Genomic DNA, 27,937 nt, shown 5'->3' with positions numbered 1-27,937 from the left:
GTGAACTCTGCATCAGGAAAAATGCACTTCTGAGCCACATCCACCCAACCATATTTACTGAATACTATTAACTTCTGAAAGACATTTGAATGCTGTTTGGCTAATTATTATTATTATATTATCATTAATTTATTTTACAGTGTTAAACATAACAAGCCCATGGATTGGCTCATTTTGTTGTTGAGCTACCAGAGCCATGAGTTTGGGTACGGCGCTTAACCCATGATCATCTGATATGGTGCTATCAGCAATCAGGTATTAAACCCGAAGATAAGTCCAAAATATGTCAATGCAAGGATAGAGCTACTATCACAAAAAAAACATGATATGTACAGTATGTATTCTGGGTGCATTGGGAGACTTTATATGACATTCACTACCGTAGCTACTACGTAGGGATATGCACAAACTTAGACAAAATTAATTTAATTTGTCATTTTTTTTAATATCTTAACTCAAGTACATCAAACTTGTACATATATTAGTCATACATCCAAACAAATATGAAACATGTCAGCAGATTAAATTGTAGACGTTTTTTGTCTTTCATGCCAATATCATGTTAATTTATGAAAACTAAATCAGGACACAAGAAACAACATTTTAGAAAATGAAGGCACAGCCAAAGCAGAAAAGTCATCTTGACTTCATTGCTTATGGGTTTTTGTTTTTTTTGGAATGCATAGAAGAGAATTCTTGTGGTAGGGAGAACAAATACAATAAATATTGCCAAAAACAATATTTATTGTTGCAAATTATAAAACTTACAAAAAGAACTTGCAATCATTTTGCAGTCCAAATTGATTAATAGTTAGAAAGAATGAAAAAAAAATGCTGGTGACATTAATATCAGAATAATACTGTATATAAGTTGAATAACTAAAACAGCTGGCTTTGGTTGGATTGTGTTAATATCAGGACTGTATTCATTGTGCTTTATTAGGTGTGTTAGTGTTCATTAATATCACAGTGTTCCACCCATTCTAGTTTTAGAAAAGACATCTTCAACAGCAATAATATCAATAATAATATGTCTGCACAATTATGTTAGCCCACATAATAAAGCAGGTTTATCTGTGCACAATTAAAGGTAACATTACAGGCACACACTTCAAGTAATTTCAGGTATGAAAGAAAAGGATTCAACTCTATGAGTCATGAATAAATAACATATTGCATGTCCTTTAAAACATGTTAATAAAAACTAAGAACCATTAAAATCTCAGCATATGGGATAAAGCAGTGAAAGACATTCCCAAGGCAGGGGATGCTGTCACATTCTACCTGTCATTCTAAAAAAAAGGAACATGTCATGGTTCTTGCATATAGTTTTACACATTTGAACTTGTGAAATGTTGCTTAATATAGTATTGTATTCTGATTGTGATTTATATGAATTTACAAAAAATGCAAGATCTCAATGTATTTTTTGTTGGTAAAAAACAAAACAATATGTTAAAGGAATCCATCTTCTATATGCTTTGGATAATTGAGGTATTTCTAAGTATGATGGTACAGACATGTTTGAACTGCTACACGGTCTGCCATTTACTTCACATCCAGCATATTGGTAGACCAACATAAATGTCTAAATGAGATGTAGGAAAACATTTGCATGATTGCATTTCATATGGACTTTCAATGAACTGTAGACTACCCTTTGGAAACCTGTCACAAGGTTCAGGTTTGGCCCTGAACAAACATAGTGGGCCGCGTGGCTGACTCAAAGCATCACCTCTCTTCAAATTCAATAAAAATGGATAACTCAAATGCTAAAATGGTCAAGAATTCTGTGATTCCAAAAAACACGATGAAACTACAGTGAAACTACTAGGCAAATAAATCACATACTGGCACGTACAACAACCTGACGTATGAAAACATCAGAAAGAAAAACATATTGAGATAATACAAGCAGACACCTTACAGGGTAAATACCAGCTCAGAGAATATGGAGTCAACCTATCCTGACAGTCATTACTGCTTGAGATATGATCACCGTGACTGTGAACACAAACTGTGTACTGTATTTAAAAAAACAAATATGCGTTTTGATGTTTAACATATTTATGTACCAAATACTGCTCCATTCTCATAGATGGTATGGCTTTCCTAATTCATTTGACGGGCAGCATATTGGTTTCGGTTATGTCGATAAATGTAAATTATTCATACTGGCCACGAATTATGCCAAGGATTAACCAATAATATTATGGCAAGTGTATTAAGAGCAACTAGGAAAAAAATTTAAACTTTTTTTTTAAGCACACATCTTAATCTCAACAAGATCATCTCATCCTCCTTTCTACTTATGTATAAATAGCAAAGCCGTGTGTATTAAGATCAGAGCAAAGATATGTCTATATATATATGTATGTATGTATGTATGTATGTATGTATGTATGTATACATACATACATACATACATACATATATAAATAGACATATACACATATGTATACAAATACATTTACATATATACACACATATACATAAATATATATACACATATACATAAACCTAAACATACATACTTGTATTTGCTTTTGTCCACTCAGTATTTCCATCTAAAGCAGCTAGAAGGCAACTAATTGTATTGAACTAAGGCCATGTAATGACACAACAAGACCGCACTACTGTCGTGCTTATTTTTAAAAACATTTCTCTCCCAAACTTATTCTGAGATTTTAAGGCTCCATTTTCACTACGAAAATAACACATCTTGTTTATATCATTTATATCTATTATCTATTAACTACCTGATTTTTTTTTTTGTCACACTGAATCACTTTGGAACAGCTCATTGTGCAAGAGAGTGAAGCACTCTTATCTTCAAACTGCACACAAAGAGAAAAATGGGAGCAGGTGCCAAGATAACACCCTCCTCACACAGATGCTGAAGTCCATAAAGCCTAACTATCATCGGCGGCTGGTCAATAGATGGCGCTAGGAGGCAAACCCCCACCCTTCCACCCCGGTGGAGGATTCTAATGAATTGTTTATATATTTAAAATAAAATGTAAGTAATTATCCTCAGACTGTATGTATTTAAATGTACAATAATGTAAAATACAGAAAATCACACACATTACTAGAAGTCATCATTCAAGTGGTTATTTTTAAACATTGATTGACAAAACCTGATTGTAAAAACTGTCTTCCAAGAATTCGACTTAGTGATGTACTTTCCATATTTGATCCCTCTTTTGCTGCACTAACCCACAATGAACTGACAGTGTGGTAGCAGAGGATGAAAGTGTACACCAGTGATTAGAAGATAGGATCACAAGGCCGTCTCCTGAACCATATGAGTGGTCAGGTGACATGAGGGCAGAGCCATCCTTGTTTCCAAGTCTTCCTCCTCTGTTTGTGCTCTGTCACTCTCTGTCTCTTTGTCCTCTGTCACTGTATCCTCTTTGGATTGAGCTGCTTTGTTGCTTTCTTTCCTGGCCCTCTGATAAGGCAAGGTTTTGGTTTCTTTGGCCTGACCAAAAATGATTAAACATTATTAAAAGCACCGCTTACAGTTAACAAACAGGGAAGACATGTGTGAGTGTAAATATGAGGTTACCTTATGAGGAGTGGGCAGAGGAGTGATACAGCAGAGTTTTTCTCTGTAGCGCTCAGGCAGGAAGAAGAGCAGTGTGCCCATGACTGGATACACTGTGCCAGGGGTCAGATCCTTCTCCTTCATAGGGCCTAATGTTTTAACAGAAACACCAGTAAAGTAATGATGACGATTTCAAACAAAGGGCCCATTTATTTAAGAGAATGCTGCAAAGTGACCATTATGTGTGCAAAATGGCAGTGTTTCAGAACTTGCCTGACAATTCTCCAACTTTTAAGATTTCTTTAGTAAAAGAGTAATATAGTGAGAATTGATACCTCCATGGTTACAAGAAGTAAGTGAACTTAACTCTGAATAGATAATACCACAAACTTCATTTCCTAAAATGTAAAGGAACACGTTTGCAGAACACGTTGCTTCTAACAGTCTGACACAATGTTTTATGGCAACTTTTTTACTCGTGTTCCTCGTACAAGTTCAATTTCCACACAAAAATTGGTCAGATCTTCCAAGTTGCACAATTGGGATGCATAAAATATGTTCAAATTTCAAATTAATTATTTCATTTAATATTTTTTAATTAAAGGGATAGTCCGTCGAAAATTGACCCCAGGGTCTTTTTCTGCATGAAAACTGATCAAGTAAGCCCTCCAGAGTTTTTTTCGTTCACCAACAAGTATTGAGCTTGCCCGGAAAATCGGGAGCAACGCTAATAGCCAAAATGGCTTACAGTGCATTCGATCGGGGCAGTGCACAGAACGCTTCCAAAACGGCATTTGTTAACCACAAATCTTGCTCGAAATAGCACCAAACCTCTGCAGTAGCATGACTAGGGTCCCTACACATAAAACGGAGCACCAACAACGTAGTTTGCAAACCCGAAGTTTATTAAAAAGAACTGTTTTACAAGACTCACCAACTGCCCCCCATTCCAGCTCCTCTCTTAGGAAAGTCCGCACAAGTCGATTATCGAATGCACCGGAGTTCAGTTCAAGGAGGATTGTTTTGGAATTTATAATTCCATAGAAATTCATATCTAGTGAGTGTTGACACAGAAATGAAAGGACTTGCCTGTAACTTACATGCAACTCCTTCCATGGGTGTGGACAAAAAGGCTCCAGAGCACCCCCTATAAATTTGGTGAAAGGCAGCCCCTAATTTGATAGTTACATTAGGTAGTTTTGAGTTATTGTTTTATCAAGAAAGTTACTGTTGCTCCACTTTCAATTCAACTGAAGCATAAACTTGAAGAGAGTGAGCACTTTTAAAGACCATTAACCATAATAATATGGCCTTGCGTTTAGTAAGAATAAATAAAAGTCACGCACCTGATGACATCTGCAGTGGTTTAATTAAACTTTATGCAAAATTACTTAGTGCCGTGTTTCACTGCATTTAAATACCTTTACAGGCCCTTCAAGTTCCAAAGGTCTGGAAGGCTGCTGTATTGATCCAAGGCAGGTTTCTTTCAGGCCACACAGAAGAATAGAGGACGCCACAATACCTTAACTTACTTTTCAAACACTTAGGAGGAAATAGGTCTCTTGACAGATTTCAATTTGTTGATATTTTACATTACATTACATTAGCTGACGCTCATATCCAGAGCGACTTACAATAAATACATTCAACCATGATGAAACAAACGCAAAAGGAGTCTATGGTTTAATCATATCCTGAATGTAGGAAGGGCCGGATACATTAAGAACACGGTAGGCCAGTACCAGTGTCTTGAAGCCAGTGACGAGAGCGGTGTAGCCGTGTAGTGTTGGAGAACTTAGGGGGGCGGAATTACAGTCGGCGGCTGCATTCTGGATGAGCTGCAGAGGTCGGATGGCAGTTACAGGAATGCCCCTTTCCTACCAAAGCGGATGTAGTGCCCGATTAAGCGCCGCTCTTCCTGTCTCCACCGCAGCGGGGCAGGCTCTTGGCCCTGAAAACCGGTTCATATCTGGCACCAAACAACTGCCGGTCTAGAAACAAGAACCAAAAAGTTCACGCTTACATCAGAGGGGGGCGAGATTAACCAGAGCAATAACAGTTCATGGCGAGTACGGCAAATAAAAGTTGTAACAAACAGCGTCAGTTCAGACTGAAACACATTCACTTATTGGGATGGAGGATATGCATCAGCTATTTGTGTCAGGCGGTGAATACTTTCCAGCGGCCGTGAGTTAACGGTAGACTAAACTCCAAACACATTAGTAAACAATAAGGTAGCACTAAGGACTTAAATCTCACATTCAAGGAAGAGCTGGATTTGATGAAAAAGTGGCCTGGGCCTGCAGCAAGTGTGAATATGGTCTTGGGACATCTCCAAGAGTGTTAAAGGATGTCAGAGGTAATTGAAAATGCACTGCTCAAGAGAATAGAACACTTTTCCGAAATCACTAACACAGATAATGCTTAACTGAGAGAGATAATTGACATTCAGAGCCAAGGAAGACTGTGCTCTCCAGGGGCTCTCGTATTTGGATTCAGCTCGTGGGGTAAGAGAAATATTGGAAAAGCTTCCCTATAACCTATAAGAAAAGTGGACTAGCCTTGGAAGCTGGAGTATTACAGAGTAGCCTTCCCTCCTTTCTCTGTCATTTCCAAGTTCGTCCAGCAAAAGGCAAAGATTAAAAATGATCCAAGATCTATTATATTCACAACAAGCATCAATACCTTCTTTAAGACCGAAAAACCTTCCAAATACAACAATATAGCCTCTGTGACTGTACACAAAGGTGCCAGGTGAACAGCATCAGATAATCAGACAGGAGGGAAAACACAGGAAGCAAATACAGACATGAGACAGGGGGTGAAAACTACAAAAAAAGACGGAAAATAAACAGATGATGTGACAACATGAGCATGAGCTGCTGAACTTTACGATCAGAGATGAGATCGACATTCAAGTGGACGCTGTGAAGTTCTTAACTTTCATTAAAATTGTGCTTGGATATATACACAACTGTACATAATAGTTGTACAAGTATGTTTCCAACTGAATGACTCGGATCAATGATTCTATGTGCCAACAGTTCTTTGGTTCAACAGACCTTAATCCTGCAGACCATGCCACCAGGTCTAGTCCTGCAGTTCAACTCCCAACACAGCAGCAGGGCCTTAGGTCCAGCCTTCCTTTATCAAGACAAACAAAAGGCAGAGACACTTGGACCTTGCTAACCTCTTCTGCCTCATTGAGCCTGAAGCTTATGACGAGATATACGTCCTGAAGTGTCTGCACTGGCAATCAAGGCATCAGAGTTCATGTTGAGCTATCAACACTTGAGTGATGCTTGAGCTGGCAAAAGCTCTGTCAAGTCATAGCCAGACTCATTCATGTTGCGGCTTCAAAGGCAAGACTAAAGACACAATGAGGAAAGGATGGAAATGTTTCAGAGAAACAATCACCATAAGTAAACTCTCACAGCCCAAGGCTTTGATCATCTGCTCTGTCCAGCACAAGGCCTTCAAGGAAGATTTAAATTGAGTTCAAGACAGACAAACTTGCGTCGAGCAAAACCCACTCGAGTAGCTCAATCCATTTGTGGATAAAGATGGTTTTTCCGTGTTGGAGGTCGTCTTTCATTGGCTGAGCAACACTTTACAGAAGGAGCTATTCGAGCTGCTGCATAGATACTTTGGAGCAAACGTCTGGTATTTTCTCTCATCCACAAGTGTGTTACTTGCCGCAAACTGCAAGGAAGGTTGGAAGTTTAGAAGATGGCAGCTGTGGTGGCTGGCAGACTCGCAACTGAGCCTCCGTCCACCACTGTTTAAATGGACGTCTTTGGACCATGGTCGGTCATGACATGACGAACAAGAGAAGGTGCTGCAGACTGCAATAGCTGAGCTACACCAGAGCTGTGCATATCAAATTAATGGCGATTGCGTAGACGGAGTATAGCAGAAGTTCATGCTATTGTTTTACAATGCAGTGTAGGAGAGCATCAAAAGATATGGAATCACTGCCTGGTAGGGTAACTTGACTATGCAATTGAAGTCACAGAATGCTCTCTTGGTACAGACTGCTATTAAAATGATGGGGGTTAAAAAAACATCCATCTTTCCAAACATATAGGATCAGTCCATTATTAGAAAGGCACAACAATTGGTGACTGATCCCAGCAACATTCTCCCCCAAGAATTCCAGCTCCTACCTTCTAGTGGAGGATTCAGGGTTCCCAAGAGAAGGCTGAACCGCTATAAGCACTCATTCCTGACGATGTCCATTACGCTTCTCAACACTCACATGTAATGTAATATACATTTAAATGTTGGGAATGAGGGTTGTGCAATAGGTCACCATTGTCAATAGGTGCGTCTGTGTACTGTGTATATGAAAACGGTGTATGAGTGATAAATATGTTAATGTATTTTGATGTTAACTATGTTTGTATACGTACATTTATGTGGAACTGCACGACGCAGTCCAGAACAAATTTCCTTACAGGGAAAATAAAGTTTTTCTCTGTTCGTGGTCCAGCAACACTCCTGCTCTCTGACAGAGGGATTAACATTGTGGGAGCTTCAAAAGAGTTAGGGATTAACATAGACGACAAAACAGTCAGGAATTACCTCCAGCAAAAAGGATGCCACTTGGTTTTTAACCCCACTCAAGCCTCCCAAACATGGGTGTAGCCAGGCACATTCTGGATGCAAAGCTGCTTCAGACATCAACGCAAGAGCCATTGTGTCTGTGTTTACTGACCCAGATATGCATGCATTATTAACCCCAACAATGCTCCGTACTCAAAAATTAAGTGTTGTTTCAGCACACCCTGAATACCTTGAAACAGCTGAGTTTTTCGAAAACAATGGAAACAAGTTCAGTGTCACCCATTTGTATTCCTATTACTGTATTGTTACAGTTTTACAAAAATCAAGAGTCATCATCAGTAAAAACATGAAAAGAGAAGCCTTGTCTCTTTTATTGGAGGAGTTTTGCATTGTTACCTAGCTGTCCAGCTGCACCAAGTGTCCCGAGCTGCAAGGGCAGTATAGATGTATCTATGCACTTATTCTTCAGCCTTTTGGCCAGGACAGAGAAAAAGATCTTGCCTTCTACGCTCAGTAGAGAACTGATGGTACAAAACAGCCCTCTGCTTTTTTCAGGACAAAGGGATGATCCCTTTTATCCATATACTCTGCTGAAGTTTCCATTGCCTGTGAAGTAGCATGGGCCATATTTTGTCCTGGGGGCATATACTGATTGGGCCTTCTGACTACGAATCACTATGACTCAATCTGCCGAATCTAGCTTCACCCAAAAGGTTTTATGTGAACCTGTATTGGTCCTTAATGAAATAAACACACTTGGCTTACTTCTTCCTCCTCAGTCTACGAGACTAGTCTGCCCTTTTCCATTTGCATAGTTGCTCTTGAAGTCCACTGGTCAGTCATCTTTAATGCCATCTTTTGCTTCTCTGCTTTTTTTTCTCCTTTGCCTGAGTTAGACATAAGAATACCATTCTAAAATGATTCTCTGTTAACCCTCATCCCTAGTTTTCCACTTTAACCCTTTGAGACGCGCTGGTTGAGCTTGGATGACTTTAATGAAGACTGATATCTGAAACTAGAAAAACCCAAAGGATATACTGGTATTCACCAACTGTGTCACAGTGTCATAAAAGCTTGTTGGAAAGAGAACCAAATATTGCTGTCATGAGTTTTTCAGACATGGCTGCTCACAGGGGTCCCTTGACATCTCACCTCAAGATATCTGAATATAAATGGGTTGTATAGACATCATTGAGTTAACGGACATGCTAAATCGTAACAGTATGAGCCATAAATAATGCATTTATCGCATCCGGTTTAAATGTGTTATATTTCTCCTGTTCTAAAAACGGTTTGAAGAATTTGGTCACTAGGGTCTCTAAAGAGTCTTGGAATTGCACATCTAATCCATTAATGTAGTCTGTGTACCTGTTAGAAAGCTGACCAAAAGTCCCACCACCACCACCACGGTAGAGTTGTGGGCACTATACCACATGTAGGATAGCGAGTAGAGTGCCTCCACACCTGTCGGCCTGAAGGAAAGGGGAAGAAGAATGACAAAGTGATGTTAGCACTAACCGATTATCGTTACATGAGTGAACATATGCAGTTTAGCTATAGTGTTAAATGAAACAAATACAGTCATTTTAAATACACATGCACATAACCATGTAGACATTGCTTTTATCCAGAGTGCCACCTGGGGGTCCGGCACCTTGCTTAACGGCACCTCAGTTGGTACTAGTCCACACCCCATACTTGTCTGTGCGGGGACTTGAACTGATGACCCTCCTATTTACAAGCTACTGCAGTCCTGCATGCATTACCTCGGCTTGGCTGTGGTGGTGCTGACAAGTGTGGTCATGACAGCGGTGGTCATGTTATCAAACAGGGGCAGATTTGTGGTGTTGAGGGCTCCCACTGCGTTGGCCTCAGTCATGCGCATCAAAAAGCTGCCAATGCCGATCCAGAAGGCCATGGCAAGGCCTGCTGCTAACCCGACCAGTGCACCCTGTAGAGGTAATACATGGGTTTGTTCAAACCTCACCGTGAACCAAGCGTGTAAAAATTCAAGCACAAATGAAAGAACTCACAGTAGAGTTTGCCCAAGGAAAAAACAATCCAAGACAGAAGAGGCCCAGCAGAGGACCACCAATCATCCCAAAGATGCTGAAGGCTGCCTGAGGACAGAGAACATGGCTAAAGGTGTTGATCATTTGTGTGATAGGTAACAGCTGCATAAAATAAACAAAAACACTTTTTACAGAGTATTTCCTTACTAACTATTTTAGAGAATGTCATGTTTCTTCATGTCAAGAGTTTGTTACCTGCAGCACAGATCCCATAATAGAGGCGACGTAGGCCATAGCTAGACACACCAGGCCATATACCAAAGCTGTGGACCAAGCACATTAGAAATAAATATTTTGTGTTTACATGTGCTACATCATCAGCTGGTTATATACTGAAATGTAGATTCAAGTATACACTGAACTAATAATTGTTAAGCAGCATTTGAGTATTAACACTTCTTTATAAATCACAGTATGCTTGGCTATAGACTGTTGTTGATTAGTAACAATAGGGGATGAGGAAAATGTAAAACTACAAACCAGATTTTATATCCAACAGTATCAAATAATTTAAAAAACTACAGTAACTATACACTACATGCCAAAAGAAATGTCTTTGGAAAGGTACAATAAGATAATTAAAGCATTTGTCTTACCGAGTCCCTTGGACAGCAGCGTAGCTTTGGCTTCAGTCATGTTTGGAAAATGAGGTTTAATCAGGTCCTCCATGGTTACTGTTGCTAGGGAGTTAAAGGCTGATGATATGGTGCTGGAGAGAGACAATAAGCAAGGGATAATGTGCAGCGAGGCGGTCATTATGCGGAAAAGAACACCCGACAGGCTGATCAGGGAGCCTGACGCAAACATTATCCCGCTTAATACAAGGCCAGATAGTAAACAAACTAACGACTCGGCTCATAATAATAATTGAAATTATTTTATTGACTCAAAAATGATCGTATTAATTCCGCTAAGAAAAAAAAAAACTCTGTTCCGCGGCGCACAAATGGCTGGAACTGCGACATCAACAACTTTAGGGCAGCACTGATCGAGGTTTTCTGTAACTGTTCAAGTCTGTTCCCAGTTTCTGATCCACTAACTAAAGTCCTTAAACCCTGCAGAGCCCAGACCGTGTTCCTGTTCCTGTTCACGTCCTGTCTGTCTTCTTCTGGTGATCTACCTGACGTCCAGCGCTCCATATTTTAACAAATCTGTTCCTTTTTCTTTCCTGATCCTCCTTAAAAAACGGTCAATAAGTCCTTGAAAGCGGTCTGTACTATTGGATTAACAACATGTCACATGTTCTGAATTGGCCAATCATAATCGAGTATTCAACTAAGCCATGTAATAATGGAATTCAATGAACAACTGGGAGTTATTAACACATTATATGGCTTGTCTTTGCACAAGTCTTAAGGATATTGATTTAATACTGTAGTTTAAAGAAACTTTCGAAAAGTGAGCAATACTCATTTCATGTAGAACTGAGGTTAGAATATATACTCTTGGGAAAGTGAAATTCCCTAATAAATTTCAAAAGGATGACGTGATAAATGATACTAACTCACAGATATTCAGATATAGGGTATAACAAAGACATAGTGATGAGTAATACAAGTTTAGGATCCAATCCATGTTATAGCTAACTGACACGAGCAAACTTTACACAGTGAGGGATGATTTTCTTGTTGGTTCATTTACCTGAGAGCTCCACTGAAGAGACAGGCTACAAACAGTCCTGCAAGACCAGGCAGATCCTTGAACACGTCCATCACAAAGTAAAGGACCATCTGCACAGAGAAACACAATATCAGGATGTACCTCCAAAAGCCAAACATAACAAAGACACATCATTCCTTACAAATGAATGTTAACCTGGTCATTAGATTTTACGAAGCCCTTGTCCAGGGGGCTGTCCTCTCCATAGCGAGCAAACATCACCAGCCCCATCATACAACCTAAACATAAGACAATCTGCTGGCATGGAAAAACCACGTAGCAGGACCTAGAAGGATTTTACAAATGAGAAGAGTCAACAATGAAGAAAATCATAGAAAAGATACACAATGTAACAATATAAAGACTGTAAAATACTTACACAAGTTAGCAGCAATTAAAAACAGATAGTCTGCGCAAAAGCAGCATGTTTTCAAACATGTTCATCCAGTTTGAAATGGTTCTGCTTTTTATGTTTTTTATATTTTATATTTTTCACTTAACTGGTGGTACTCACATAATGGCCTCTTTCTCCGTACGAGAACTGAGGTACCTCTGGACCTGGGCCTGGTTGACCCCGTATAGAGCCAACATCAGGAAGACTCCTCCTACACCTAGTGTCCAGAAGGTGTGGCGCTCCAGGGGGTCGGGGTTCAGGCTACGGAGGCAGAGAATAAATACTACATGAAAGTCTTGGCCGATAACTTAATACACTGTAACATGTAAAAGGAAGGAGGAATACTTTAAAGACACAGACTACTCACTCCAGTCCAGAAATGCGACTGCCATTGGTCGCTTTCCTCCACACCTCTGCTATGCCCCCCGCCTGATTAGCCCCAACCACAATGACCGCCAGCTGGCCTGCAAACATTACTACTGTCTGGAACACATCGGTCCAGATTACTGCCTTCAGACCCCCCTGGGACACAGGAGCAGTGGATCCACTTAATATTACAAAATGATCATCATTAGGAATAATCTACTGAAGTGTGCGTTGATTGGAATGAGTGACATCTATGTTGGTCAAATAAGCAGATACAATAAAAGGAAAAATAATAAAGTCATTAAAGCAAAAAGAACCCAGTGAAAAGAATCTCCTTCATCTTTTACATCATAATATAGAAGTTCTTGTATAAAGAAGTTGACCTTTTTGTTGTTTTGTTGTACAAACATTTTGTCAAAGTAGTCACTAATGAAATTATCACGGGGATGAGGAAAGATTTAGGAACTCACCAGAGCAGTATAAAGAGTGCACACCAAGCCCATGGCCAGTACTGCCCCCCATAGGTCAACGCCAGTCACTGCAAGTCATCAGCACACAGGTTACTGAACTAATACTTGTACTGCATTCAATGCCATCGGTAACCGTTTTGCAAGCACCTATTGATGCACAAATTATGTAATAACCTTGTGGTCAAATGTTTTAAAAAATGCTAGTCCCACCTGCATTGAGTGCCAATGCCGGGGCATACAGGACAACCCCCATATAAATGACCTGCAGAAGAAGAAAAAGATAAACATTTCAGAACAGGGAGTCACAAAAAAACTGCAGAATCATGAGGTCATGTTTCACAAATCAGATTATACAGTACCTGTAAAACATTCTGACGGAAATGGATATGATAAGAGAGAGGTATGTTTGACATACAGTATAACTGACCACAGTATGGTTTGATAATACAACTATTCCTACACAATACCACTTTGTTGATTCTTTTCCAATTCCTTTAACTTCCATGAACCATTTTGTCTATTTCATTATTTTATTGTGATTTAATTTAAGTTTTGGAATATGGCATGTTGCATTGTTGGGGGAGCCAGAGACTGAAGATGTTTACTGCCAACACCTACACTTCGTTTGCTTATTAACATGGAACAATACCCTTTAAGCAATTCACCATCAAAAATAGTTATTACACATTTCTGAATTTATTTTAAGCAATTTATTGATTGGCATTGAGAATAACAATTCATACAATCAAAGAAAAGTCATGTGTTCCTGACATTACTGAATACAGATAACATGACACATTTCACAAGGGCCAATTTGGGCTAAGGTTTCAGCTAGGCTGCAATGTAATCAGCCAATGAATGCACTGTTATATCTCTATATTTCTAAAAGTATTTCCTTACGTGGCACTTGTTAGACAAAAACTTTTTTATTTATTTATTGGCATCAAGCTGGTTCTGCCTTTCTAACTTCATGTCTTAGTATCTCAACGGCTGACTTAAGTGGCCTCCTTTCTTTATTAAATGGGAACTTGGAATACAATTACTTTATATAGTTTTCTGGGTCAAATAATTATTGTCCTTTCTAAGAATTTCCATATAGCTGACGTAACGCCCAAGGTGGTGGTCATTTTATCAGAAGTAGCAACTATTAAATCCCTGGTTCCTGCAAGGGTTGGTATAAAAGCCCAGAAAATGAATGTAAAAAGGAAGTATGACACAAATAAAAGATACCATCTGAAAGATGAAGGTCACAGTCCCACATATTCGAACCGTCTTGTTAAAGCGCAGCTCCAGATACTGTCAAGGGGATAATATCAAAGAAAGAAAAAAAGATAAACACATGGCCAGTCAAAATATCATCTCAGAGTCATTTTGTGATATATGTTCAGGGTTGTGGATGTTTCTCAGGATCAGGACTGCAAGTTTAGAGCATGGTTATCAAAGTCAGAATTTCTAAAGGCAGATTTTATCTCAGATTTGAACTTATTGTTAACAGGACATCAGTGCAATGTTGTTATCTGTTCAATTATCATTAGTGTACTTGAGATTCATGAGAGAAACAGCCAGACCGGAAGGAGATAACCCAAACATTTTAAAGATGTTCCGTTTTGAACAACAAGAGTATGTTGAACTTAAATGACGAGCAGAGATAAGAGGACCAATACTCCTTTCAAGCTCTGAGATCATACTCTGGAAAGATAAATTAAAACAGAAAAACTGCAGAAAAATGAGCATGTTGTGTTTACCTCATAAGCGCTGGACAAGCGAAGTCTATAGAAAACTGGTATGAAAACATGAGCAGGGATGAGCAGGCCTAAGAAGTAGGAGCAGCCCAGGAACCAGTACTGAGTCCCAAAGGTGTACACCTCAGACGGAGCACCAAGGATGGCCACAGCCGACTGAAAAGTGGCCAGCAGGGACAAAGACACAGGCAGGCAGCTCATGGAGCGATCAGCCATCAGGAACTCCTAGAAACAGACAGAATATTGGTCTCAAGACTGTGAAAAAAACATATTGTGTGACCCTAAATGCTTAAAATTGACCTTTCATCTTGTTTGGTTAGGAATAAAAGTATGGAAGGTATGTTTAAAGTCTACCTGTGTTGTGCGTTGGCGTCCACCGGAGAAGGCATAGAAGAGTCCGATGCCGGCTGAGGCTACTAAAAGTAAGGCAAAGATGACGTAGTCCACTGTGGTGAAGTGCATTTGGACTACCCCTCCCATGATGACAGTGGATGTGGGGGATCAGGGGAGTGAAGGCTGTTAGAAGCACAGACTCTGGGCCTGATCACGACAACACAGAGAGTACTTCACCAGAGCTGGAGAAGGAACAACAGGTTAACTTCCTCGCACCTGGGTAGCAGTGGTTCAGATGTAAACAGATGTACACTCAACAAACAGCAGTGACCATCTTGTTTTCAACAATTTTCTTTCATTTTTAAGTTTTGTAGTAAGCACTACGGAGCATGAGTAATACGTGTTTGTCAGTAGCAGGCCGTGCATTTCACACTTAGGCCTTCAGTGGTGTCCTACCTAAATTAATCCACCTATCAACACCATAATTATGACGTCACGGCTATAGAAACCATTAATATTATACAGAAACGCAGTGTAACAGGGTGTTGGATCACAGACAGGTGTCTAATTTAGTGAGAATGAATGCCTTTACTAAAGCAAGAAACCCAAATAACACAATTCAACCAATCTATTTTCCCTGCAGCCACAGCTGCATCTCATACATCATCTCTAGCATAAGCATTAATTTTTTTTCGTAAAATGACAATAAAATATCCAAACATTTAAATAAAGGTTATTTGTTATAGCCTTTACTCCCCAATACATTTGATTGTTGGTCCATAATCCATCCCCTTTACTTTTTTCTGAAGAAGAGTCAAATTACTCTGACTCTAAATTTTGTACACATTATCTGAGTTTTCAGTTCCAATAATAAGTCCTGCTCTATCACCATGGAGGCTAATTCTGAAAGTCCAGTCTGTCCAGTCGTATTGTTAGCAAAAACCATTGTGGAGCTCTGTTCCCTGCAAAGTTGTTTGTTAAGCTGTAGATCCACTCAAGTTACCCCAAAATGTTATATAAGCACAGTTGCTTGTCAGTGTCCAGCCATGCTTTTGTGTCTTGCCGCTGCCTTGGTTAGACAACTCAAGTTTGCAAACCTCTATGGCTCCAAACACCAAGTGGATCAGTTGCTAATATCAGGCATTCCCAGCAATACAGTGTGCAGTGCTCCTCTGAGGCTGAGAGGCAAGGTGCCGCTGAAGTTAGTGAGTTGAAAGTGTTGGACAAACCCTTTCCCCCGGCTGAGACAGGATTGCTAGTTTTCACCAAATCAAGTTCTCCTTGGCTGTGGGTTGAAAAAACGTCCTTAATATTTACATCATTTTTTTTAAGTTTGGGTAGGTTGCCAAGGGCGCTCCAGTTGCCGTGTGCTAGCAGGTTGCTACTGGTCGCTACACACGCTAGAGTCTTGACTCTATACTTACATCTAGTTGTGACTGTATTTTTTGCATTATGAAATAGATAAAGGTTAAGTAGGTTCACGGTTGGGGTGCAACCATAATCTTTTTTTAAAAAAATCCTGAAGACAATCAGACAAAAAATGTCAATGTCAATATGTGTCAGAATGGCTGCTGTAGAGCTTCAAAAGATGTACGCAAACAAAATTGTGACTTTTCTCAATAAAGACATAAGTCTATCTCTATCTAAAACAAAACCGCTCTTAACACTGCTGTAACAAATCAACAGGAATTTGTCCTTGTTTTTTTTTTGTTTTTGTTTTTTTGGTTCACTTTTTTCAATAACGTGCTGTACAGGGCCACTTATCTTCTGTGTAAAAATCCACAATTACAGGTAATACATTAATGCAACTGGTTACAACTGTTTGTAAGATACTAAAAGTAAATAACATAGTAATAAAACAGGAGTTTAATAAGATTTACAATGTGACAGGGGAAACAAATACTTTACAGACAACCATCTGTATACCCAACCCCAGCTACTTCAACAAAAATAGGACTGCTTTGAGTTTGTCTTAACTGCCATGTTTTGGTTGACAAACACTTCAAGATTTGTCAGAGAAAAATACCAACAACCAAGTGTACAAGTTCTTCACACTTGAATAGAGGAGTGAAAGCTACAAAGAAAGAAAGAAAGAAAGAAAAAAAGAATGAAAGAAAGAAAGAAAGAAAGAAAGAAAACAAATAAAAGGTTCATCTTTCTTTCAAAGAAACAAAGCAAATAACTTACCATCCCCCGATTTATGGCTGTTGCTGCTAGCTGACACCCTGAACGTCTGTGTTCCCACTTCCAATCACTGTGGACACTGAAGAAAATAATTGACCACACATTAGTAATGCATGAGAAATATTGTTACAAAAGATTCATCACCATTACAAAAACAGCTGTTTCTTTTCTTTTGGGTTCAAATCAATTTAACCAAACAAAACACTATCCTTAGTTATATTTTTACAAGAGATACTAAAGTGTTACTTTACAGTTTTCACTTTAGGGGCCTGAGTTTTGGATTCCCCATTGTGCTCATTTGAAAATAGCTATCATATTCCACTACACATATAACCATGTTCTCTCTCAGAGTGTGCTGTTGCGCTGCAGTCTCAAACCCTACTTATGAGATGAAAAGCAAAGTGGCAGTTAGCTGCAGAGAGGTGAAATGACAATGAGGTGAGGTCAAAAGGAAAAAGAATGGAACGAAAAAGGAAAGGAAGGCAAAAAGGTGGGAAGCAATAGAAGATTACGGAAGACATTAAAAAAGGTAAACCATCGAAAGTATGAAGGTAGATATGGTGCAAAATGTGAGAGCTTGTAAAACCTGATGTGACCACTTGTAGAGTACAATGTGAGAACTTGCAGAAAAATATATATTTTTTCAATATATTTTCCATTACAACTTCACAAATCTGCTCTGTGGCAATATAAATCCACAAATCTGCAGCCTTGACTTTTGCTACACTTCTTGCGACGAATTTGGGCTAAAGTAATTTTCGCTTGTAGATGTGGGGGAGGGAGGGAGGTTGGAGCGAAGGGGCGGAGCAATCAGAACGAGGAGGCGCAAGCTCGGGTCAGTTACATAGTCGCAGTCATATGCCCCTTTCCCACCAAACCAGTTCCAGTTCTAGCTCCGTGCTGGTGCCCTTGTGGTTCCGAACCGGCTCTTCTTTTTAGCCCCAGTTGTGTTTTTACCCCCCAGAGCCCGACTGTTGCTGCGTCATGACTTCACTGTTTAAGTCTCTGATTTTCTCCCCAACGCCAGTTATGCTGGGTCGATGCTCGTGTTGCTTTATCATACAAAGTCAGCTCAATTAAATAACTACTTCTCCAATGTTTTTACTTTCTCTAGAGAGCCGTGGTTCATTGTTTATTAATGTGGTTCATCGGCATTTACAGTATGCTGCAGTGCTGCTCGTCTTCTTCATCGTCGGTCAGAATAAGCTCCTCGACCAACTCCACTGAACTGTCTGCTGACTTTGGAACCGCAGGTATTTCCCTTCGTTATCCCCATGTTGTGTTACTAGTGCTAGTTCGCTGGAACTAGGCTCAGAGTCTGAGACTTTTTTTGGCTCAACGTTTTTGTCAACCGTTGGTGGTGGTGGCACCGACACTGTAAAGAAATGAGATACCTTTGGTAGTTTGGCGATATTTTTTTTGTTTTCCTCTTTCCTTTTTATCCCAACCACTTGGACAATTCCACTTCATATTTCCGTTCAACTCGTAGCTGCCGCTCGTGTCTCATTCACTAACATAAACTAACCTCTACACCTGCTTCCTGGCTGCTCGTGCGCTCATTGATCTTTCGCGGTCATAGAATAGTCCATTGTAGTGTTCTGATGTTTTTTTTTTTGTTTTTTTTTTGTTGCTGTTATTTATTTGTTTAAAATGCTATTATAATTTATAATGACAATGGTGTGGGTGCTACTGGCCTGTGGCCGTGGCTGGTTGGGGGCCTCCTGGACCAGGAGGGCCTAAGGCAATCGCCTACTCCGCCTTAATGGTAGGTCCGCCACTGCATATGGTAGCTGCTATAATACAAAACTACAGGAGAACGTCTGCCTGCTCTTCACAATGATCAATAACAGTGAACGGATGGTCATTAAAGTAAGGTAATATAAACAGCATCTCACTGAGCCTGGTTAGTGTTGCCTGACTTTATAAAGTGTGTGGTCGCAATCTAGTCACTTTGGTCAGCGCTACTGCTTGTTACAACTTGTATTTGCCGTACTCGCCATGAACTGACTACATGGGCATATGACTGTGACTGTGTGACTGACCAGAACTTGTGCCTCGTCGTTCTGATTTATCCGCATAGTTGAATTTAGTATCTCCTTTTAAGAAGTCCTGCCAACTTTAAACAAGCCCCAGGGAATAGAGCAAGATTATGAAGCGAGTAGAAGTGACAGAGCTTATTGTAAGATCCGCTTTCATTATGTTCTACACACTGACCAAAAAAGCAAGTCTACATACATAGATACTGAACAAATAGCGACTTTAATGGTGAATACATTTTTGGGGAGTGTCCGAAATGAGTTTTTGTTATCAGAATACTATTCATCTGGCTAAATACATTTGGAAGGTCTAGATTTGCTGTATTTTCCCAAATTGACCCAAAATAGGAATGAAAGTAGGCCTACATTTGTTTTGGGAAGAAAAGCATGCCCCATAATGTAGGTTATTTAAAAAATGTGATGTGATTCATTCTCATAGTTAACAGCATTGCTGTGGGATTGAGATGTGAGTGAGCTGTTTAGCCAACACAATATGAGCACTAACCAATATTTAGGGGGCAAAAATGCTATTTTCACATGTTCATTGACGTCTTATTATATTTAAGTATTTGAAATGGAACTGCCACACCTGCGTGATCTGAAATACCACAACCAGCGTGGATTTATATTACAGTACATTCACATTTATAAAGAAAAGCTGGAGCCTCATTCGGCTGAGAGGTAGATAGATAGAATCGGAGGATGAAACTCTCTTTATTTGTCACATACATGCACACAGCAGAGCACACACAGTGAAATTGGTTCTCTGCATTTAACCCATCCTAGTACTAGGAGCAGTGGGCAGCTATTGTGCAGCGCCCGGGGAGCAATGGGGAGGGGGGATTGGAGGTGTCCGGTGCCTTGCTCAAGGGCACCACAGCAGGGCCTAGGAGGTGAACTGGGACCTCTCTAAGTAGCAGTCCACTTGCCATATTTCAAGTCTGTTCAGTGACTTGAACCGGCGACCCTACGATTCCCAGTCCAATCCCCTACTGACTGAGCCACTGCTGGACTTTTTTTTTTTTTTTTAGGTTGACACCATATGGAGTTTACTCTGTCATGAAGCGGGAGGGAGGGTGTCAGACTGGAATTAGGGCTGTGATCAATGATCAGTAAGTACTGGCCAATGCTTTGTTCTGTCCATTTAATGTTCTGCGATGTGGAGTTTTATATAATGTGGGAGCCATTCTTCCAATGAACACACCTAAAATATTAGAAGTATGCATCATCCAGTATGCATCACGAGAAGTTAGCAGAGAAGTCATGCTTGCAGTTTAATCTAGCCTATTGAATTTGATAGCAACTGGAGCACAGCTCCAACACCAAGGTTGAAGTTCTGGGAGGCGTTGGTGCAGGGTGTGGGTCCGTTGATGATGACGTCTGATTTGTCGCTGTTCAGTTGAAGGTAGTTTGTTTGCATCAAGGACTTGATTTCTGAGAGAGATTAGGTGAGGCTTTTGTGGAGATGTAAAGTTGGATGTCATCATCGTAGCAGTGGAACTGAAGGCTGTGTCTACGGATGCCAAGGGGAGCATGTAGAGCAGTGTTTCTCAAACTTTTTCAGACCAAGGACCACTTAAAAAAAAAAACACTCACGGACCACCTAACTCCCCAATTATCCAAAAAACAATAGGCCTTATTACCACTCCAACAGTATATTACAAATGACAGCCTAATAATGACAGCTTTATGTGACCTTCTCTATATCGCTCGTTCACACATTAAATCAACGATACAAATACAACTACGGATTCTACAAGCATTTCGTTCACATGCGATTTAAACGGTAAATGCTGATAGATTTTTAAAACTATGGTTGCAGGCCCAAGTTTAACAAGAATTTAACAATAAACACAAGGTAATTATTTACACTGTTACATTTACAAATAGCATTGTTTACTCACTCATTTTATGAGACTACATTAACTGGCTTTCATTTACCTGTTACAACAGTTGGTGCCACAGAGATGAATTAGTTTAAATAAAGTAATATTAATTGTTATAATTAATAATTATAATGAGTATGGAGAATATTAATAGTTTCATTAATTGTATAGATATGGCACAGAGGAACTTTTACACATCAGAAACTTGGTGGACAGCAGTATATTTCAGAGACCGGCAAACAATGGGGAATCGCCATGGCTACTTGTTGTCATGAGCGGCGCAGGAGGAATTTCTATTTTTCACCAGGACCAGCCTGTAAACTCAGGGAAAAGTATGGGAGGGGTTTGTGTGCTTTATGGTGAACAATAACTGGTGCTCGGATGTGGGGATTGTTTATTCTAACTGTTCCCCTCATTTAGAGCATCTTATGATTGGATGCTGGCCTTTTTATCTGGCATGGACATTTACATTGGTTGTGCTGACAGCAGTGTATGTTCCGCCGCACGCTGACAACAACACAGCGCTGATAGAGCTGTAGGACAGAGACTTCACGGCCCGAATTGGCTTTTATTGCAGACTTAACGTCAATATGAAGAAGGTCCTGCCGAAATACTACAAGCACATTTGCTACACAACCTGCAGTGGAAACATACTGGACCATGTTTATTCTCCTTTCCCACATGCATATAAAGCTCTCCCTCACCCTCCCTTCGGCAAATCAGGCTTACAGGCAGAAACTCAAACGGGACAGACCGGTGACACCGAGTATACAGAGCTGGAGTGAGGAGTCAGACTCAGCTCTGCAGCACTGCTTTGAAACTATGGGTTGGTGTGTGTTTGAGGACGACAACATCAACACACACGGATGGGGTCATTTGCTACATTGGAAAAATGTATCGATGACGTAGTCCCGAAGATTACTGTACGAACATTCCCGAATCAGAAGCCCTGGATAAACGGCAAGGTTCGTGCCAAGCTGAAAGCACAGACTATTGCACACAGGCAGAGATTTGGAAGAGTATAAGAAGTCACAGTACACACTCTGGAGAGCTGTCAGCAGTGCAAAGACACACTACAAGAAAAAGTGGAGTCTGACTTCAGAGGCTCTGACGCCAGGAACATGTGCGCATGGCAAAAGCTACACACACAACACAAGTACACAAAAGCTGAGTTTGTGTGCCTTTTTATAATAGAAAGTTGTATCTGAGTTCAGGGCTTTGTGTACTTGTGTCCTTTACCTGTAAAAGGAATACAATTTTACAACCATGCTAGCAGCTCTGTGAGGCTAAACTGACTGGCACCACCATCCCCAGAGCCATGCAGCTAACTTGTTCAAAAATATTTTTGTCATCCCTTTAGTCTGCATCCTTGAAGTCTTAGAATGCAAAATATATTTAAAATGTTCAGATTCTGCTGCTTGTCCAATTTGATTAAGTGTAATCTGGGCTCACTGTTAGCCCTGCTGGAGAAAATGTCGCTTTAAGGGGTTGATTCCAACCAGAAGATACATTGGCTTTAGTAGGGACAGCGTCAAGACATAGTTACAGTACACCGGTGTAAATACCATCAAACTTCTTTGTAAATAAGTTTTTGAACTGGCTTCCGCATGGATGAAGAAGAGGAGATATAAGCCTTCCGTACCGGCGATAGTAATGGGGAACGTGAGATCCTTGGCAAATAAGATGGACGAGCTTGGCGTGTTGACAAAGACCCAGTGGGAGTACCGTGAGAGCAGCCTTATGTGTTTCACAGAGACATGGCTGCACCTGCATATCCCGGACAACAGCAGGACTCTCCCCGGCTTCACGAGCGTTCGGGCGGAGAGGGACGCTACTCTGAGCGGTAAGAAGAAAGGAGAAGTGATTGCACTGTATGTAAATGAACGATGGTGTAATCCTGGACATGTTACCGTGAAGGAGCGTTTCTGTAGCCCAGACATTGAACTGTTAACTGTTGGATTATGTCCATTTTACCTGCCCCGAGAGTTTCACTACGCCATTGTTGTTGCTGTTTACATCCCAACATCAGCTGATGTGGAAGTGGCTGGTGACGTCGTCCACTCCACTGTGGCCAAACTCCAAACAATCCACCCAAATGCTTTCATCACCATCACTGGGGATTTTAACCATGCAAAACTGGACAAAACTTTACCAACATTCACTCAGTATGTAAAATGCCCAACCCCCCCCCCCCCCAGGCAGATCAGACCACAACCTGGTCTTTCTGACACCAAAATATGTCCCCCTTGTTCAGAGGCAGCCTGTATCCACTAGGACTGTCTATCTACTCACTGCTCCATAACCTCTCTGTAAACTGGACTTAACATGCACTTCTTCACACTTAACATTGTACATTTACACTATATTATTATTGCCTTTTTGTACATTTGTATATTTCATTTGAATTTTTATTCATTTTCATTCATTTTTATTTTTACTTTATTTTTTAGTTCTAATTATTTGTATTTGTTTTGCTTCTCTTTGTATTTCGCTGCTGTAACGCAAACATTTCCCAGTTTGGGATAAATAAAGTTCTTTGATTCTGATTCTGAATACTTAGATATAGAATTAGTTACGAAGAAACTGTGGATGCAAAAATGTGTAATTCCATCCTTTTTTGTAAACAACAATTAGGTGGCGTGGAGTGATCCCAATGCATATGCTACCTACAACTTAAAATAGAAATGTATGCATTTTACATACTTACAAATAGGCAGAGAGTAGTTTGAGTAATGATTAAACCATCAGCTGAACCTTGGCCTGTCCTGTGAAGTAACTGCCGACAAGCAAGGACTGTAAGTCAAGATGCAGACGAACAAGAGGCATCTCCATTTGATTTCATGAAAAGTTAAGCATGGAGTTACTGACAAGTTACATAAGAATTGCCATAACTGATTAACGGTTAGTTATCTTTTCTTAAAAACACGTTTGAAAATGTAGAAATGCATGAGCTGTTCCATTGAAAACTGATTATACCAAACAAAACGTATCATGGACGTGTGTTTCTTTTGAGACAATTGTTTATGGAACACCAAATAATAATGAAGGCGAATGGTGTAAGTTCAAAGGGCGTGTGCAATCATTTACCTGCAGAATCATTGATAGTTTATCATGGCAGCTTATTGGAACAAAGTTTATATGATTAAATACACAATACTTTTAACTACGCTTAACTGCTGGTAAATGTACTGAACTGACAACCAGAAGGGCAAATGTGACCCTGAAAACCATTCTCCATTTAATTTGATTTCACTTAATTTTAAGGCATTTTTCTGAAAGGTATTATTGCGTCCCAAGACACACATTGTTTCACATAAATAAAAAAAACAGCATTCAAATACATCAGACATTACAAAAACCAGAGTTCTTTAACCTTGTCAGATGAACCATAGGGTTTAAATCAGGGGTGTCCAAACTTTTTTCACTGAGGGCCACATGCAGAGAAATATACGAAGGTCTAGGCCCCTCACTAGAGGTGAGTGGAGGTATTGCCTCATTAGTAAAGTTATAAGTTAACTAATGAGATAAATGAGGTTTCATTTATATTTTCAGCAGCTCATTCCTTACAACAGAAGCCTTAGATGCTTTTAATAAGGGGAAATATGAAGGGTATATATCATGCATAATATGCAAATAAGTTATCAGGCTTTATTTAACAACCAAGATCTGTTAGAACATGTTCTCAACTTGAATTGACTGAATTGATTTGACATTGGGCTTATTAATACATGAATACTACTGTGTATATATTCTAATATTTAATACATATATTTTTAAGAATTACAATTTAAGACAAGTTTCAGGTGTGGGCCATATTCCATTGAATTTTTGTAATTAGCCGAGGGCCGATTCAAATTGGCCCACGGGCCGCATGGCAGATAAATGAGGTTTCATTTATATTTTCGGCAGCTCATTCCTTACAACAGAAGCCTTAGATGCTTTTAATAAGGGGAAATATGAAGGGTATATATCATGCATAATATGCAAATAAGTTATCAGGCTTTATTTAACAACCAAGATCTGTTAAAACATGTTCTCAACTTGAATTGACTGAATTGATTTGACATTGGGCTTATTAATACATGAATACTACTGTGTATATATTCTAATATTTAATACATATATTTTTAAGAATTACAATTTAAGACAAGTTTCAGGTGTGGGCCATATTCCATTGAATTTTTGTAATTAGCCGAGGGCCGATTCAAATTGGCCCACGGGCCGCATTTGGCCCCCAGGACGTAGTTTGGACACCCCTGGTTTAAAACATCAGTGCGATGTAAAAATCGAATATATCTTTAAATAAAATAAGCGGGTCTGCTCTAATATTAGTAAGTAGCCATTACGTAGTTTGTAAAGGTGACTCAAACATGTGACCCAAAAACTTTGGAAGATCAGTAGCATATGAGCTGTCTACCTTCAAGATGAATAGGAAATAAACAGATTACATACTGCAAACCACTTTGTATTGGAGAATGGACATATTCACAACTAAGTATTGACTTATTAAAGATGAAAACAAGTCAATTATGTCAGAATTCTATAAGAAAGGTCAGGACTTGGAGTCACGCCACCTTATTATCCCTGCACATTAGAACATTTTACAAACTGTCCAACTGTCTCTGAGGAACACTTTAAGGTCAGGGAAAGTGATTACACTGTAGCCAAAACAGATATTAAAGAATAAACCAGAAAAGGCTTTAACCTTAACACAGTTCACTCAATGTTGTCTTTTACTAAAACAATGAATACAGTCACTCCTGCCACTAGATAGCAGAAATAGGTTGAAACATCCAGTGACTCTTTAGACTCTTTCTACATTAATACACAGAAGACTTTATACAACATCTGAAATCCTCCTCCTGTTGCCTTGATAGACAGGCTTTAAAAAAAATTAAATTCACATTACATGGCCTTGGATTTGCTAAAAAATGTAAACAAGTGTCTTTCTCAGGTATTATCCCACAGGCCCTAAAAACTACAGTCATTAAACCATAAAAAAAGGAAAAAGTAGACACTTCAGTTATGAATAATTGAGGCAATATCAAACCTCCCATCTCAAATAATTGAAAAGGTTGTTTTTCAACAGCTGAACCTCTTTGATCTAAACAACTGGTTTTATGTTTTCCGATGTGAGATTGAAATGGTTTGATGCCAACAATAGAAAGAACAGAAATCCAGGACTGGGATATACATTTCAAGTCAGTCAACTGGTCTACTATTAACCTTAAAAATATATCTAGGATTAAAGGATTAATGTCACAGCAAGTTTAGAAAAAAACGTGTCCATGCATTCTCCTATCTTCAATAGACTCGACTTGTGTAAGTTGGTCTATGCAGGTCTCACAAAAAAATCCATTCGACAACAGCATCCCTAACACCAAGAAAGTTGATCACAACACTCTAGTGCTGAGGTCTTGGCTTCATCATGTCTGTCAAAAAAATGAGTAAAAAATACAACTGCTGGTTAATAAAGCAGCCTAAATGGTTTAGGGTAGGGATGTGTCGGTCGCGAACGAGCCGGCTCAAAGAACCAGCTCAATTAAGTAAACAACGGGAGCCGGCTCACTCCCGTGAACGAGCTGTTAAAAATGTTTAAAAAATTAAAAGTAATGCATGCAGTGACTGAATGTCACGCGCATGCTGTGCATCACGTGAAGAAAGACAAGGATCATGCCACAAACCAAGGAGGGGCAGGGTGCGCTGCTGTAACTGAACAGAGGGAGAGGAGTGCACGGATGTGTGTCAGTTTGCGCCACGCTAATTTGATCATGAGTGACAGCAGGAAAAGAAGCAGCTTTTGGCTGCATTTTAATAATTGTGCAAACACAAAGGCTGAATGCAGAATTTGCAAAACTAAGCTCTCATATAGAGCAGTGTCTACAAACAACCTCCAAAGGCACATGAGAACTATACATCAAGCAGTTGGAAGAAAAGCGGATATGCATTGGATAAACAACAACCAAAAGCAACAAAGAGCTCAATAAGCCAATTTATGTCAAAGGCAATCAGTGCCGGCGCTATGGGGGGCATTCGAGTGCCGAGCCCCTCCTACCAGCTGTGAAGCATATTCTCGACCTGTCACAATCGACTATAATTGACGCTGAGTTCGAAGTTGCTAAAGAGTGTTTAATGTCACAAAAGCAAGCAATGGAGGGAGATTGGACCATACAGCACATCATCTCAACATACCACAACCATCTGATTGCCATGCCCAGTGTGCTGACTGCTTTCAAACATTTGGCGCATCCACACGAATGTGTGAGAATTCATTCTCCACTCTGAGAAATGTTTTTTCGGAACACAAGACGCACAATGTTACAAGAGAGAAAGGCCAGGTTGGTGCAGCCTGCATTCGAGAAAGACTTGACACATAAATGCACAAGCGAATGGAAGGACACACTACTTAGAAGGTTCAGCAGCAACACTCGTTGGCTGCAACTCTGCTGATCGTAAGTCGTTCATTTCACTTTTTGAAGCCAGCCATGGCTTTCATGATAAGGCCTACTAAGCGAGTGAATTGTTGGTGAATGTTTGCTGGGTCTATCTGCATTTGTGTTTTATACTTGTTGGCTGCCTGTAAGATATATGGGCTTATGTCATTACAGCCTGGTGCCAGATGCGTGGCTTGTCCTGCCCGAATGCGTGCCTCAGCTTATTTCAGCGGTCCTGTTCTGTA

General features: G+C 39.8%; 1 protein-coding gene across 6 annotated transcripts in view; it reads right to left on the bottom strand.

Annotated features, from left to right (window-relative positions):
• Positions 1–424: 424 nt before the first annotated feature.
• Positions 425–27,937, bottom strand: part of slc5a6a (solute carrier family 5 member 6a) — a 30,444-nt gene continuing 2,931 nt past the window's right edge. For 4 of the 6 annotated variants that reach the window (XM_063901654.1, XM_063901656.1, XM_063901655.1 and 1 more), the window contains 17 exons: positions 17,340–17,415; positions 15,174–15,394; positions 14,823–15,044; positions 14,308–14,373; positions 13,288–13,339; positions 13,078–13,145; positions 12,609–12,763; positions 12,362–12,502; positions 12,004–12,133; positions 11,830–11,918; positions 10,785–10,897; positions 10,384–10,451; positions 10,150–10,236; positions 9,883–10,067; positions 9,485–9,588; positions 3,572–3,699; positions 425–3,484 (listed from right to left, as the gene is read on the bottom strand). In XM_063901654.1, coding sequence (XP_063757724.1) covers positions 3,284–3,484; positions 3,572–3,699; positions 9,485–9,588; positions 9,883–10,067; positions 10,150–10,236; positions 10,384–10,451; positions 10,785–10,897; positions 11,830–11,918; positions 12,004–12,133; positions 12,362–12,502; positions 12,609–12,763; positions 13,078–13,145; positions 13,288–13,339; positions 14,308–14,373; positions 14,823–15,044; positions 15,174–15,299 — 1,935 coding nt within the window. In that variant the 5' untranslated portion in view covers positions 15,300–15,394; positions 17,340–17,415 and the 3' untranslated portion in view covers positions 425–3,283. Of the gene's footprint in view, positions 3,485–3,571; positions 5,542–9,484; positions 9,589–9,882; positions 10,068–10,149; positions 10,237–10,383; positions 10,452–10,784; positions 10,898–11,829; positions 11,919–12,003; positions 12,134–12,361; positions 12,503–12,608; positions 12,764–13,077; positions 13,146–13,287; positions 13,340–14,307; positions 14,374–14,822; positions 15,045–15,173; positions 15,395–17,339; positions 17,416–27,937 lie in introns of all 6 variants that reach the window. The other 2 variants (XM_063901658.1, XR_010167481.1) reach the window with 2 other exon arrangements.

The sequence above is a fragment of the Eleginops maclovinus genome, chromosome 15 (genome assembly GCF_036324505.1).
Source record: "Eleginops maclovinus isolate JMC-PN-2008 ecotype Puerto Natales chromosome 15, JC_Emac_rtc_rv5, whole genome shotgun sequence".
NCBI classification, from domain to species: Eukaryota; Metazoa; Chordata; class Actinopteri; order Perciformes; family Eleginopidae; genus Eleginops; species Eleginops maclovinus.
Note: the sequence above shows the minus strand (reverse complement) of the source record. Positions and strands in the feature narration are given on the sequence as shown.